Source organism: Nicotiana tomentosiformis, chromosome 8 (assembly GCF_000390325.3).
Source record: "Nicotiana tomentosiformis chromosome 8, ASM39032v3, whole genome shotgun sequence".
Classification (NCBI taxonomy): domain Eukaryota; kingdom Viridiplantae; phylum Streptophyta; class Magnoliopsida; order Solanales; family Solanaceae; genus Nicotiana; species Nicotiana tomentosiformis.
This window is the reverse complement of record NC_090819.1, coordinates 115,598,665-115,614,377: the sequence shown is the minus strand read 5'-3', so window position 1 is coordinate 115,614,377 and position 15,713 is coordinate 115,598,665. Positions and strand designations below refer to the sequence as shown.

At 37.9% G+C, this 15,713-nt stretch overlaps 1 protein-coding gene across 3 annotated transcripts in view; it reads right to left on the bottom strand.

The window, feature by feature from the left end:
• Window positions 1-419: 419 nt before the first annotated feature.
• Window positions 420-15,713, bottom strand: part of LOC104111184 (probable serine/threonine-protein kinase PBL19) — a 51,092-nt gene continuing 35,798 nt past the window's right edge. Inside the window, exons 1-5 of one of the 3 annotated variants that reach the window (XM_009620829.4) lie at window positions 3,750-4,745; window positions 2,142-2,402; window positions 1,464-1,586; window positions 830-1,318; window positions 420-751 (exon numbers count right to left, since the gene is read on the bottom strand). In XM_009620829.4, the coding sequence (XP_009619124.1) occupies window positions 746-751; window positions 830-1,318; window positions 1,464-1,586; window positions 2,142-2,402; window positions 3,750-4,109 (1,239 nt within the window). In that variant the 5' untranslated portion in view covers window positions 4,110-4,745 and the 3' untranslated portion in view covers window positions 420-745. The other 2 variants (XM_070182683.1, XM_070182684.1) reach the window with 2 other exon arrangements.

Genomic DNA, 15,713 nt, shown 5'->3' with positions numbered 1-15,713 from the left:
TCATTGTTTACTTTTTGTAACCAGTATACATAAATTATATATTGATTATACACATTTACACACATATATATATATATATATATATATATATATATATATATATATATATATATAGGGTTAACTTCATTTTAAAACCTTTTCAAGATAAAATTCTACTAGTATTTATGGTACTTTTATTGTTCACGAGAAAACTACGCGGCGCTAGAGGATGATTTTTTTTTTAATCTATTTACTATAACAAGTTAAAAACTTAAAATACACTAATAGTGTTAAAAAAAATACTTACACAAACTTAAATCTTTCTCTTAGTGGTGGTCAAAGTTTACCACTTTGGCACTGGTTTAATGGTTTTGCAAATAATGTTATAGATCAAGAGTTAAATTGTTAAAGATTTTCGGGGTGCCACTCAAAATAGGAACTAAGAGGAACAAAATTTGTTGCTCTGAAATCTTGGAATACAAATGGATTTATTTACACAAACAAACACTAGTGAATAGAAGTCCTAAACTAAGGAGTTTACAAGTACATTCTTAAAAATCACTTTTAACTGAAAAAAGAAACTTCCCTCCTTTTGCCATACTCTTCCTAGTGCAAACATACTTTATCAAAAAAGAACTCTAATGGGACATGTGAAGAGCCCATTTCTTTTACCAAAGAATATTACTTACTATATATATAGAAAAATTTACTCGCCTCGTGCATAAGGATCTCAATTTTGAGATATGATCCGCGATCTTTTGAGCATTCACGCCTGATATAGCAGAACAAGAAAGTTAGACAAAGCAATTTATGAGTAACTTCTATAAGGCCATATTTTGAGTAGACTTGCCTGAGCTATGGGGCGCATTGGCCGTGCAGTTTCAGCAATGGTCTTATTTTTAAGTTGTTGTTTAGGTGAGGCAAGCTGTGTAGGCCGAGATGGCCCTGGACCTGGACCTGTGATTTCTAAAGAAGTTGTTTCTTGTGATTCTTGTACTGCTTGTGTTAGTATCTGAACTACTTCACTCATTTTTGGACGCTCTTTGGCGATCTTGTTTAAGCAGCTATCGGCCAGTTTTGCAATTCTCCTAGCAGCAACAAGTGAGAACTCGTTTCGAAGCCTTGGATCAATGATCATGCTGAATTTTCTACTATCAGCAGGAAATTGCTTTACCCAATCAATAAGCTTCTGTTGCATCACGGGAAGGTTCCTTTCCAAAGTTCGTCTGCCAGTGAGGATCTCATAAAGAACAACTCCAAAGCTCCAAATATCACTCTTGACCGATAGATGTCCAGTTTCAACATATTCAGGGGCAGCGTATCCTAAAGTCCCAACCGGCTATGCACAGAAAATACAAAATAATGATCAGCCAACGAGAATCAAAGGCTAAAGTATGACTTCACCTATGCAATTTAAGTCCTAATAATGACCCCAACTACAAAAATTTGGCATTCATGCGATAACCATTATCGCCATCACTTACCGCTGTAGACACATGAGAGCGATCACCAGCCGGCCCTTCCCTTGCAAGCCCAAAATCTGAAAGCCTTGGATTAAAATCCTCATCCAGAAGCACATTTGATGACTTGAAATCTCGATATATCACCTTTACATTTCAATCAAAAAGTATTCATTAAGAATGAGAAATGAAAAAAAGTTCAAGAGTTTGTATGAAGATAGAAAAAAGAAAGGTGCTTTCAGGAGCGCAAGTTGTGTTAGCTTAATGGGTGATAATTATGATCATAACATGCTACTCATGCTTTATCGTTCTTGGCTTCAGAAGTTAGTTGGAAACACTGACACACATGACATAACGAGGTTTATTTGTTGCGTTTTGCAAGCACATGGAACATGAAATATGCCATTGTCTAATAATGTTAAAAGGCAAAGTGCTACAAATTCATCAATGATGATCCAACAATAAATAACCATTGGAACAAACAGGTGCACTATTTAGAGAGCTTGAAAACATGTTTACTATTTAGAGAGCTTGATAAACAAGTCTATATATAACTATCAATCAGCACTTGACATTTAGGACCTGACTTTGTTGGCAAAGTCAAAGGATATTTATTCTCTATGTGACTAGCACAGAAGCAATTGTAAACTGATTAGCAAAATCTGAAGTGTCAATCATTTTATCTGTGTAGTTAAAGAATACCTGGACTTCTAGACCCTCGTGCAAATAAGCCATTCCTTGCGCTGCACCAAGGATAATTTTCAATCTTGTTTTCCAGGGAATTACCGGCACAGCTCTGTTGAACAGATGATCTTCTAAGCTCTTATTTTGCATGTATTCATAAACCAATAGGCGCTGAATCCCTCTTTCCCCATCTGTAGCGCAATATCCTAGAAGCTTAACAAGGTTAGGGTGCTCCAAAACACCGAGAAATTGAACTTCTGCAACCCATTGTCTGTGGCCCTGCATATATAAAGAATTATCTACGTTTATCTTAGGAGTCATACAGCAAACTCAATAATGAAACGAAGAAAAGGCGAAGACAACAATTAATAACGGCTTAGCTAGTGACGGAAAGATATATGTTCCCTCCCCATAAACATGAAATTGGTTATGGGACGAAGATGCAACAAGTGGTACTCATTTGAGGTATTAACGTTGTAAAAGATAAAGATACAGTAGGCTTACACAAGTAAATAACAAAGGTGGATGTTAAACTGTTTACTTCATTTATGATTCTTCAACATAACGAAACAAGTAAAAAAGATCAATGACCATTAAAGAAAAGAGTGAATGGGTTCCTAAGACCTGGACCAGTGGGAGTTAAAGCGGCACTGAATCTCAAAAGGTTAAGTGCATAAGAAGCGGATGTAAACAGGAAAATAGTTACTCAATGCAGAAATTCAATGTATCAACTAACGAATTGTGGAGAAAAGAAGCAAGAAAGACAACAATTTTGCTTGCTAAATTAGTTCACAACCCGAATATATTCATCTTAGCACCAAAATAATACTAACATGGCAGTGCCTTTTAAATTGTAATACACATACGTAGGATACGCAAAGCAGAATCAGTGGAGTTCAGATCCCGTAGAAGAATGAGGTTCAGGAATTTAGTCCCAGATCACCAGAAAAACAAAATAAGTAAAGCATTAAATATCATGAAGCGAAACTTTAGGTGATTGGCAACCTCCCCCCTTCCAACTCAAAACACTTGAGTAGAACATTACACTATATTTGTTCCACAAATTGGAAAAATGCATACATTAAAGGCAGTAATGTAACAAGTTTTGAGTCTACCATTTGCCATTTTTTTATTTGTGAAGCATTTATCAGTCATAAAAGTTACTTTAACATAGAATTTTCCAAGATTCTGGGCCAAATTAAGATATCATGCGCCACATCATATTCGGCTATCTTGCTCAAAGTGCACAAATTGTGCTATCTCAATCCAATTTTGTTAAACTATCTTAGTACAAGACCGGAAGGGGAGCCTTGGCATAGTCACGGGTTCGAGTCGTGGAAACAGTTTCTTACAGAAATGCAGGGTAAGACTGCATACAATAGACCCTGGTAGTCTGGTTCTTCCCCGGACTCCACGCATAGCGGGAGCTCAATTGAGCTGCCCTTTTTTTATATTATTACAAGACCACAATAGCATAAACTTCAAAAGGGCATTTCTACTATTTCTCTATCAATCAAAGATTCAAATCATGAACTCATTTACTTCTCAGACATTTTATCAAATGAAGATCTTTTACAAAAGGCAAGCAAATTATACATATACTACAGATCAAAGAAAAGCTCATACCTGCAATCCAAGTGTGTTGAGCTTCTTAATAGCAACCACAATAGGATCACCTCTTCCACTAGGAGGCTGAATTGTACCTTTATATACACTCCCAAAACCACCTTCCCCTATCTTTAACATCCTATTGAAACTCCTTGTAGCTTCCTTAAGCTCTGAAAGTGAAAAAACCCTCAAATTTTGCTCTTTTTCTCTATACATTTGCGGTATACTTCTAGCAGATGAAACTGAACCTGTAGACTTAGCTACCTTTTTCCCTTCTGAATTACCATCTCTCCTACTTTCATTACTCAATTCTGGTGCCGATTCCCCTCTCCTTCTTGACCTTGACTTATCCTTGAATATATAAAAACACTTCAGCATTTTTTTCCCCTCAAAGCTAAAATCTTGAAACCTTCCCTTCTTGCCAAATTACACAAAGATTCTGTTTCTTTATCAAAAATCTTCCAAGATTGAATTTTTATTAAAATTAGATGATTAATAGGGGGAAAATACCAACTTTCTGTAGCTAAAAGAGAAAATTTGATGATCACTAAGGGAAAAATATTAACTGTTTGTAGCTAAGAAAGGAACCAAATTAGGATAAGCATGGAAAAGTAAGAAAAACTGAAAATTGGAATGACTGTGAGAAAAGAACTAACTTGGGAAAAAAGGAACAGAGAAAAGTCTATGAAAAAAGTGGGATTTACACCAAAAGGGAAAAAAATTCCATGTGGACTAAAACACAGCAAAAAAGCAAGAAAGCTCAAAAACAAGAGGAACTCATATGAAAACAGAAGACAAATAAGGAAATCTCAGAAACCCCAATTGAGAATTGAAGCTAAAAAAGTGAAAGATTGAACCTTTAAATCGATACAAAAACAATTTAAAGACAAGAATCTTGCAGCTGTAAAAATAGTAAAATTTGAAGAAAATTATTTGAACAAGCGTGTGACATAGGAATAGAGAGAGAGAGAGAGAGAGAGAGAGATAGATGCAGCGTGTTAACGTGTATGAAAGGAAAAGGAGTATGCAAAGACAAAGCTTGAGAAGACTAAATACAAGTTGACCTCATCAATTTTGCCTTTTTATGCTCCAATATACTTACTAACTTCTGAGGTAGTACTATGATATGATTACTTTTTTTTAAATTAATGTACTATGAATATCATGTTCCAATTTTTTTCTTTCTATTAAAGTGTATGATAGTTTTGGCGCAATTAGTAAAGTTGTTATCAAGTGATCAAGAGGTTACAAGTTCAAGCCGTAGAAACAGTCTCTTGCAGAAATGTATGGTAAGAATGCGTATAATAAACTTTTGTGGTCCGACCCTTCTACGGACCCCGTACATAACAGGAGTTTAGTGTACCGGACTGTCCTTTGAGTGTTAGTAACATTAAAAAAAATAATATTGTATAGCCGCTCTCAAAATAATAGCGAAATATATTATATATAATTTATATATATTATATATAAAATAATATATAAATTTTATATATTTTTTCGAATGTCGGATATAAATAGTTTCGGACATAGACTAAAAGAGATATTTGCCCTTTTAAGGTTTCTTGCTGGCTGTGTATGAAGGTAGGTTCTTGGAGAATTCTTGCGGACCAACATTTGACACTGACACTTTGCTTGAAGACTTACATCTGTAAGATTTTAAGTTAAGATAGGAGTATTTGACTAGAAAATTTCAAATACAGCGTTCTTCTGTTTTCCACAGCTTATGTTAAATTTAAGGGAGAAAGGTCAGATATATCCTTCTATTTTGTTATATTATTTATATTTATCCTCCATTATATTATTTGGTCACATCTATTCTTACCATTAACCAAACTTTTTAAAAATATCCTCCACCTAACGAAAAGTCACCAAATTAAAAAAAAGATTTATTTTTTTTAAACTCATTAATAACCCGTTAAACCCCTTTTATTTACTGCACTTTTTCTCAAAGATTAGTCATCTCCTTCGTCGTCACTTGTTAAATTGGAGAAGTGAAAAACATAAAAATACCGACAACCATATATTCATTTATATATTTAGTCACAATTATTTTAATATCCTTATTGTATGTTTATTATATAAACTTTTCCAAATTCTTTTTTCTTCTTCTAGCTTTTCTCTTTGTTTTTTTTTCCCGTCATGTCGAACTGTATCGAGTATTCACCATAATTTTTTTCCACCATGACTTAGAATGTTTATAGTATCTTATTAGGTTGACAGTTTTGAAGTCTTAAGGCAGCTACCGAGATATTTCTTCCTCCAATTGTGAACCTTTGTTGATGAGTATTTACGCACTATGATTTTCTTATTCTACTTTAAGCATTTGAGCTACGAGTATTATCGCCAAATCACGCCTTAAGAACCAAAGGTAGAGTCCAAGCTATGGGGTGTGATACTCATAATTCTTAGTAACAACTGAACTTATAATGAACAAAAATTATAAAATAATTAGAGGAGATTCAATTTATTATCAAGCTATAGTCTAAGGAATTCAACAAGAATAAAAGAAAGTACACCACCAAATTGAAAAGTAATTTAACAACATAATCACACTAACTTCATGTATTAACCGAACACAAGTATTGTTAAAGTATATATATATTAATTGTTACCAACATACAAACCAACTATCAAGTGTGCATTACATTAGATAAAGGGATGCCATATTATAACCATATAAAAATACAAACGAAAGTGATAACATGACATCCTAATACCACTGTGAACAACTAAGAACCAAAATATAAGTTTTTACTAATCCTACCGTCACCATCATTCTCTCTCTCTCTCTCTCTCTCTCTCTCTCTCTCTCTCTCTCTCTCTCTCTCTCTCTCTCTCTCTCTCTCTAAATGAATAAAATATAATAAGATGTCTCAAAAATCTAGGTTTCGTATTTTTATAGTGGGTTAATGTATTTTTTTTTAAAATAATTTTTTTTTAATTTGATGGTTTTCCGTTAGGTGGAGGGTATTTTTTAAAAAATTAATTAACGGTAAGGGTATATATGGCTTAATAGTATAACGGAGGGTAGATATGAATAATATACCAAAATAAAAGGATATATTTGACCCTTAAACATATTTTTTTATTCAAAACAAAGAATGAAGTATATAGGTTTTCAGTAGAAAATTAGAAGGCCAAATTTATTTTTTGGTTTGTTTTTTATTTCTGCCTGACAGGGCAATTTTTGAAACAGTTAAGACCGTTGAACGCATTTTGGCGCGACTCCACGACTTCATACTTCCAAAAGGGGAAAGATTAGTAAGAAATTAAAATGTGGAATTACTAAGAAGGGAGTTTGCAGTTTTGATATTGTTAAATAAGACCAAATGGAAGTACAAAAAAAGGTGCTTAGAATTTACTAGTATGTATGTTACTTAGCTCGCAAGGGTTGGCCGAATTAGTTGGGTGAGTGATTTCCCACATATGAGACATATGAGATGAAATATGCTTACCTGCAGGAGTGTTGGAAAATGAGCCACTACGATGAAATCCAACTCAAGGAGGAGTGATCTGAACAAGGACAAAAATCAGGCACAGAAGCTCAAGTGCGGACCACAGATTTTTATCTGCGGCCGCAGAATGTGTAGGAAAATTAACAGATCCCTAGTGCAAAGTACGGACCGCACAATTATTTTGCGGCTGCAGAAGCTACGTAAGAGCCAAAGTTGAGAGAGTTTCATCTCAAGCTCAAGAAGAAATGCGGACCGCACAATAATTGCGCGGCCGCAGAAACAGCTATGTGACCACACTCAGGAAATGTGCGGTCCGCAAAAGAGCCCAGTGCGGCTGCACCCAGAATTGTGCGGACCGCAGAACATGAGAGATGCGACCACAATTCAGAATTGTGCGGCCGCATAATCAACTCCTGTCAAGATATGAAGAGAAGTGCGGACCGCACATATAATTGCGCGGCCGCAGAACCTCCGAAAAGGCAATTTTGTCCGAAAATTTCAGCTTTGTATAAATAGACTACTTTCACAAAATTAGGTCAAGTTTTGAATATTGAAAGTTCTGTAGCCGTTTTTCTTTACCCCTTTAGGCAACTTTAGCTTACTTTGGTGATTTAACATTGGGTTTTTATCTTTTAATCTTGCAATATGAGTTTTATCATCTTTTCTTCTCTATTTTCCTCTATACCCATTATGAGTAGCTAAATTTTTAGCTAGGGTTGTGACCCAACCCTAGTGTGTAAACCTAATGGGTATTTGATTTATGACTTGTTTATGGTTGGGTGTTTATTATTTAGCCTTGTTCTTGCCTTTAATTATAGAATTAATGGTTGCAAACATTAGTTTATGCCTATTTGACTTGGTCTCTACTTGAGAAAGAGAGACTTAGTCTAAGAAAACTTGTCTAACAAGAATTTGGGATAAAATCAAGAGATTGATAGTTGAACCTAGAGATATTAAAACCCGACTTGAGTATTTTATCAACTGTTTTGTCCAATACCCATTTGGACTTGAGAAAGCCAAATTGGGTAAAATCACTCTCTTACCGAGAGGTATTGAGTGAGTATTTGAGTGTTGATTGCTATAATATACCCCGACCAATAAAATAAGCTTTAAAGTTTATAACCCGTTAGGCAAACACGTAGGTGAAGGTCATACCCCTAGGACTTTTTATATATTTGAAAACCATCCAAAAATAATATTCTCTAATTTTATATCTTTAGAATTGTAATCCTTAACGTAATTTTAGAAGTAAAAACAAAACCTTATTTGTGGAAGTGAAACCAAGCTACTTCACGTGTTTTATCCAAATATATACCACTAATCCCATCTAAGCTCCCTGTAGATTCGATCCCGACTCCTTGTTGGGTATTATTATTGCAATCGACCGTTTCACAACCCCGAATAGAGGTGTGACTTGGACGAGACCAATTTTTGGCACCTTTGCCGGGGAGCATAAAAACGGATTTAACTATATATTTAGTTTTGTGTGTGAATTGTCTTCTTTTCCTTTCGTGTTACTAATCTTTTTGGTGAAACAATGGCTCTCAATAACAATGATCCTCTCGTAAACATGACTTTGGGGGATATGGACGTGGAAGATGACCAAGTTGAAGAGGTTACTCTTGAACCTCAAGCAAATAGATGAGGCCGACTGCCTCAAGACAACGTTCCCGTTCCACCCCCAAATCCACCAAGAGCGGCACCACACCGGATGTTGCCGAATGAAAGGTATGCAACTGCCATAGTTCCGCCCCGCATTAGGGCGGGCAACTTTCAAATCACAAATGTTATGCTCATATTTCTAGAGCAATGGGGATTCTTCACCGGGGCTCCGAATCAAAATGCGTACAAACACTTGAAAGGGTTTGTGGACACTTGCTGGGGGAGTAAACAGACAAACATCTCTGAGGAATCTTTAAGGTTGAGGCTATTTCCTTTCTCTCTACGGGGGAAGCCTTGGATTGGTTAGAAAGGTTGCCAAACCATTCCATCCATACATGGGATAAATTGGTAGAGAAATTTATTTCCAAGTTCTTTTTTCCCGGGCATATGGCTACTCTTAGAGATGAGATTCTAGCATTCAAACAAGAACCCAATGAGCCTTTGCATGGGATATGGGAGAGGTACCGAACTATGGTGAAAGAGTGCCCAAACAATAACATGACGGAGGCTATGATTCAACAAACTTTCTATAGGGGGATTAATACTACCAATAAATGCGTGGTCAACCAACTTGCCGGTGAAAATTTCATGACAACGCCATATGCGGAAGCTTATGAGATCTTAGATGAAATGGCGGATACTTCATCGGCATGGCAAAGTATAGCAAATGTTCCTCAAGGTGATCCAAACGTGATTTACCTACATAAAGAATTGCATGATCATGGGCAAGCAATTGCCGAGTTGACCACCACAATAAATCAATTAGCCATGGCTCAACTTCAACAAGTGCAAGGTCCTAAGCAAGTAAATGCAATGGAGGGAGTTAATATGATAGTAAACAGGAGAAGGCAAAAGGGTCCTCAAGTGCAAAACCGTGTGGAACATTATGTGCAAGAAGATAGTGGGTTTGATCAAGATAAATCTTACAATGACCAAAAGGAGGAAGTATAATATGTGAACAACTTCTAAGGGCAAAGAAACAACTCTCAAGGCATGAATCAACAACAATGGAGACCTCATGTTAATCAAGGGAATTGAAACAATCAAAACAACTAAGGGAATTGGAACAATCAAAACAATCAAGGAAATTGGAATGGTCAAAATAACCAAGGCAATTAGAGTGACAATAGTCAAGGATAATGGGGAGGAAACAACCGGGGTGGGTGGATGGGTGGGGGGGGGAACAATAACCAAGGAAATTGGGGGTCGGGATTTCAAAGGCCCCCGATGTATCAACAACCGAGCAACCCTCCTCCTTATCCTTCCAATGGTCCAAGATCTTCCAACAGTGAGATGAGACGAATTGAGAATATGTTCAAACAAATGATGGAGATGAATGCCGATTCCGATGCCTAACTAGCCTCTCACAACACTTCAATTCGCAATTTAAAAGTTCAGTTGGGGCAAATCTCGCAAACTTTAAACACTCGTCCTAAGGGGGCACTACCAAGTGACACGGTGGTGAACCCAAAGGGTGGGAACAACACGGGACATTCTATGGCCATGACTACAAGAAGTGGAAAAGGTTGGGATGCACCCATCTCAAGTCAAAGAAAAATTATGGATGATGAGCAAGTGGTACAAGAAGATGAGATCCCAAACAATGTGGTGCAAGAAAATGATGAAGTAAGAATTGATATTGATGACAATGTGGAGGAGACTCAAGAGGAAGTAAACCCATCTAGGGAGCACATTGTTGACATACCGGAACCAGTAGTGCCAAGGCCTCCTCCTCCATATTCTCAAAGGCTTGCCAAGCAAAATAGTGAGAATCAATTCAAAAAGTTCATTGACATGATGAAGAGTCTATCTATTAATGTGCCATTGGTTGAGGCTTTGGAGCAAATGCCCGGTTATGCAAAGTTCATGAAGGACTTGGTGACAAAGAAGCGGTCGATGAATTGTGAAACTATAAAGATGACTCATCAAGTAAGTGCAATTATGCACTCAATGGCTCCTAAATTGGAAGATCTCGACGCTTTCACAATCCCTTGTACCATTGGAAGTGCCGACTTTGCTAAAGCTCTTTGTGATCTTGGAGAAAGTATCAATTTGATGCCCTATTCGGTTTTCAAGACTTTGGGAATTGGGAAACCAAGACCCACATCTATGAGATTACAAATGGCGGATCGTACCATGAAGAAACCGTTGGGTATCATTAATGATGTGTTGGTTCGTGTTGATAAATTAATTCTCCCGACGGATTTTGTGATTCTTGATTGTGAAGTGGACTATGAGGTGCCGATTATTCTGGGTAGACCTTTCCTTGCTACGGGGAAGGCTCTTGTTGATGTGGAAGTCGGTGAACTCACTTTCCGGGTGGGTGATGAAAAGGCGGTGTTCCACGTGTGAAAATCTATGAGGCAACCAATTAGCAATGAAGTGTGTTCGTTTGTGGACTTGGTGACCGATGTGATTATTGATGATACTAGTGCCACGATGAATGTTGATGATACTTTGGAGGACATTTTGCTTAACCTTGATGATGACGAGACGGATGGCTATGTGGAATACGTGAACTCATTGCAAGGAATGGGGTCGTACACCTATGGACCCCGTAAATTGTCCTTGTATCTTTAAAATCGGAAAACTCCTCCAACAAAGCCCTCAATCGAGGAGCCTCCCACTTTGGAGTTAAAGCCATTGCCTCCGCATCTCAGGTATGAATTCCTTGGCCCTTGTTATACTTTACCGGTTATTCTTTCCTCTTGTTTGACTAACATGCAGGTAGGCTCCATATTGGCGGTGTTACAAAAGAGGAAGATAGCTATTGGATGGAAATTGGCAGATATTCGGGGAATAAACCCTGTATTTTGCATGCACAAGATTAATTTGGATGAAGATTCCAAACCCTTCATTGAACATCAAAGGAGGCTAAATGAAGCAATGCAAGAGGTGGTCAAAATAGAGATCGTCAAGTGGTTAGATGCAGGGGTTGTTTACCCCATTTCCAATAGTTCGTGGACCTCTCCGGTGCAATGTATCCCAAAGAAAGGGGGCATGACGGTGGTTACCAATGACAAAAAAGAGTTGATTCCTACAAGAATGGTGACCGAGTGGAGAGTGTGTATGGACTATCGCAAGCTCAACAAAGTCACAAGAAAGTATCATTTCCCACTTCCCTTTCTAAATCAAATGCTTGATAGGTTGGCCGTCCGTGCTTTCTATTGTTTCCTTGATGGGTATTCCGGCTACAATCAAATTCTTGTTGCTCCGGAGGATCAAGAGAAGACTACTTTCACATGTCCTTATGGTACTTTCGCATTCTCACGGATGCCATTTGGGTTATGCAATGCACCAGTGACTTTTCAAAGGTGTATGATGGCGCACATCAAGAAGGGGACTAAGGTGACTAATATGACTAATGTGAGAAACATGAAAGTACGATTTGATCAGAGCACCCTGAACACTTATTTGGGGCTCGAGGATATGGAGCCAGTTGAGTATTTAGAGAAGTTTGCAATGGGTGATGCAACTCGCCCTTGACTAGCTGAGATACTAGAAGCTCTAGGACCACCACCACCATGGATCACAGCAGGGGTTCCCATTTAGTGGAACACCCTCAACTTTGAAGCAAAAGGGTGGCAAACATTTGCATGCAATCGCATAGACCCAAGCCAGAATGAAAACAATCTCCCAATCCTAGTTGCTTCCATCATGGCCGGGTACCCAATCAATGTGGGTGCCATCATGTCGGCCAACATGTCTCTGGTTGTTAGGCAATGTAGAAGCTCATATCTGTATCCTAACACTATCACGGAGTATCTCACGGATGCGGGGGTGGAGCCCAAGAGCTTTGATACGAAGGTTAGGGCTAAGCAACCCTTCTCCTGGTACTCTCTGAAGGACCCAAGGAACCCGAAGAACAAGGGTAAGTTGACTACTACCATAGGCCAGTCTGATGAGCCGTCGGTGGTAGTTGCAAATTCAGTTGCAATGCCTTCCACAGCAGCCGGGCCTTCCACCGATACAACTGCCATACCTCCATCTCTATCTTCAGGGCCATCAGTATCAGTGCCTTCCTCCTCTACTTATCCACTCTCTGCGCTGCGAGTCTCCCAGACACTGGAGAGTCTCAATAACTGGATACAGACAGCTACTGCAAAGCTGTATGACCTATCCAGTGCTGTTACAGCAAAGACTTCTACCCCAGCACCCCAGATTCCTCCGTCAGTGGAGGAAACTTTGAAGAAAATATTGGAGAATCAGAAGACCATCATGGACACCTTGGTGGCACATGGGGGAGCAATTGAGGAGCTCGGGAAGCAGGTGAAGAAGATGAGGAAATCTCAGGCTTCGAGGAAATCAGTCGACAAATTGAGACGAGAGGTGACCAAGATAGCAACCACTGGAGATCTTCCATTTGACTTACTGATGAAGACAAATCCATCAGTACCAGAAGACCCAGCATCACCAGCAGCACCAGTGGAACCAGCTGGCCAGTTTGAGGAGCCAGACCTTGCTGTCCACATGACTGAGGCGGTGCTACAGATGTTCACCAACCCAGCTACTCCCCGAGCAGAGGATGATGAGATCCAGTTAGAGGAGCCTGAGGGAGGTGATACTACTATGGACACTGAGACCACATATGGAGTCCTCTCTACTCTTTCCTTTCCTTGTTTTTATTTTGTTAAGCATTGAGCACAATGCTTATTTTTATTTAGGGGGTGGAGTCTATTTTGATTTGACATTGGCCTGTAATAACTGATAACATTCTCTTTTTATTTTTACTTTTATTATATACATATTATTCTCTCTCTAGTGATGTATATATATTCTCTTTCCCTTTCTCAGTTTGTATATTCATTTATGCTTTCAGCAGTTTACTTCATAGCTTCTTTATTTTGTTTTCTCAGTAGTCAATGTTTAGCCTAATAGATTCTTATTTACTTTAATAGATTCTTTTTAATTTAGTAGTTTCTTTTCATATTTAAGTGATCAATAAGCTTTTGGTTTTCTTAATGCCACAGTTCTTTTCAAAGGTGGTTTTTGTGTGAACCGGGTGACTCTTCCCAACTATGGATGGCGTGACAACCTTCTTAAGGAATTGAGTCAGTTTTTTTATGTTTAGGTAAGAACAAAAGTAATAATGAATAAGAGGACCTTATTGAGTCAAACTATAAGAGTCAAAAATACTTCACTTGGTACCAACACACTTAACTACATGCTTATGATTAAAAACAAGTTCTTGAAAAGAAATAGCTCTAGTTAGTGACCTTTTGACTCTTGTGTTGACTTAAGCAATCATCGAGTGGTTTAGTTGAACCATTAGTGATTTTCAATCTCGAATATGGTTGTTGTGGGCCCTCGACTCTATCCTCTTGAACAATCCAGCTGTGTGAGAGGTGAGATATTTTGTTGCAAGTCCAAGTAACCGTGCGAATGGTCTAGAACTTTTCCGAATGTGTTTCTAGGCAAAATTCTAAGTTTTGCTTGGCTTGAAAAATTATTGTAGGCTCTCCTTGACCCGTTTTGAAATTTTTCATGACCCACAAATGTTGTTATCCCTAGTCAACCCTTTTGAGCCTAAAACCTTTCTCATTTGATAATCATGTTACAAGCCTTTACCTGTTTTGTTGTGATCCTCTCTTGGCACCCGAGTTTTCCTTAACACTCTTGAGAAACAATTGGCTAAAATATAAGTTTGGGGGAGAGACGAGAAATTTGAAAGTGGTATCAAGGTGCAAAAAGAGAAAAGAAATGAACAAAAGGAAAGGCAAAGAAAAAGAAAAAAAGATGTAAAACGAAAGTGAATAAGTTGAAGAGTTGAAGAGATTCAAAGAAAAGCAAAAATGCAAAGCATGGAGAAAATAAAGAAGGAGAAAACGAATATCATGACTAAGAAAGAGTGATGTTAAGTCTCTCTAGTTCCCCTAAGGAAAAAGAAAATGACTCAAAGAGTCGGCAAAGCATGAGCCAAAAAAGAGAAAATGGAGTACTTAAGGAAAGATGAACCCGTTCTATTCCAACATTTCCTACCTTAGTCCAAAAGCCTTCATTACATTCCGAAAAAGCCCTACATGATTTCAAGCCGAGTGAACTTACATTAGTGGTGGTTTACATGAGGGGCAAGCATATGGTACTTAGAGCCGTACTTGTGACATTCTTTTGAGTGAGATGAACGAACTTTTCACAAATCCTTGAAGTGAGTGCTACATTCTTAAGTGAGATATGCTAACGGAGAGTAGAGAAGGAGGAGTTTAGGATCCACAATGACCTATATGAAAGAGTGAACTTCCTTGATGAGTAAAGTCAACTCTTGATGCTCTACTGTCACATTAGAACTAGTTGTGCTTAAAATTTCAAATCATTGCCTTGTTGATAATTCATAAGTGTTATGGGTAATTGTTGGTCCCAATTGATATGTGTTTGATTCACCTTAGATTAGATGGAATAACTCTTATCTTATGGAGATGGGAATTACCTTATTTGCTTGAGGACAAGCAAAAGCCTAAGTTTGGGAATTTTGACTACTTATTAGTGCCTTTTAGCTTTTATTTTAGTCCAAAAGTGTCTAATTGTATTTCCGAAAACTGATGAAATATGCTTACCTACAAGAGTATTAAAAAATGAGCCACTATGATGAAATCTAACTCAAGGAGGAGTGATCTGAACAAAGACAAAAATCAGGCACAAAAGCTCAAGTGCGGACCACGGAATGTGAAAGAAAATCAACAGAGCCCCAGTGCAAAGTGCGGACCACACAATTATTGTGCGGCTGCAGAAGCTACGTAAAAGCCAAAGTTCAGAGAGTTTTATCTCAAGCTCAAGAAGAAATGCAAACCACACAATAATTGTGCGGACGCAGAAACAGCTATGCGACCGCACTCAAGAAATGTGCGGTCTGCAGAAGAGCCCAGTGTGG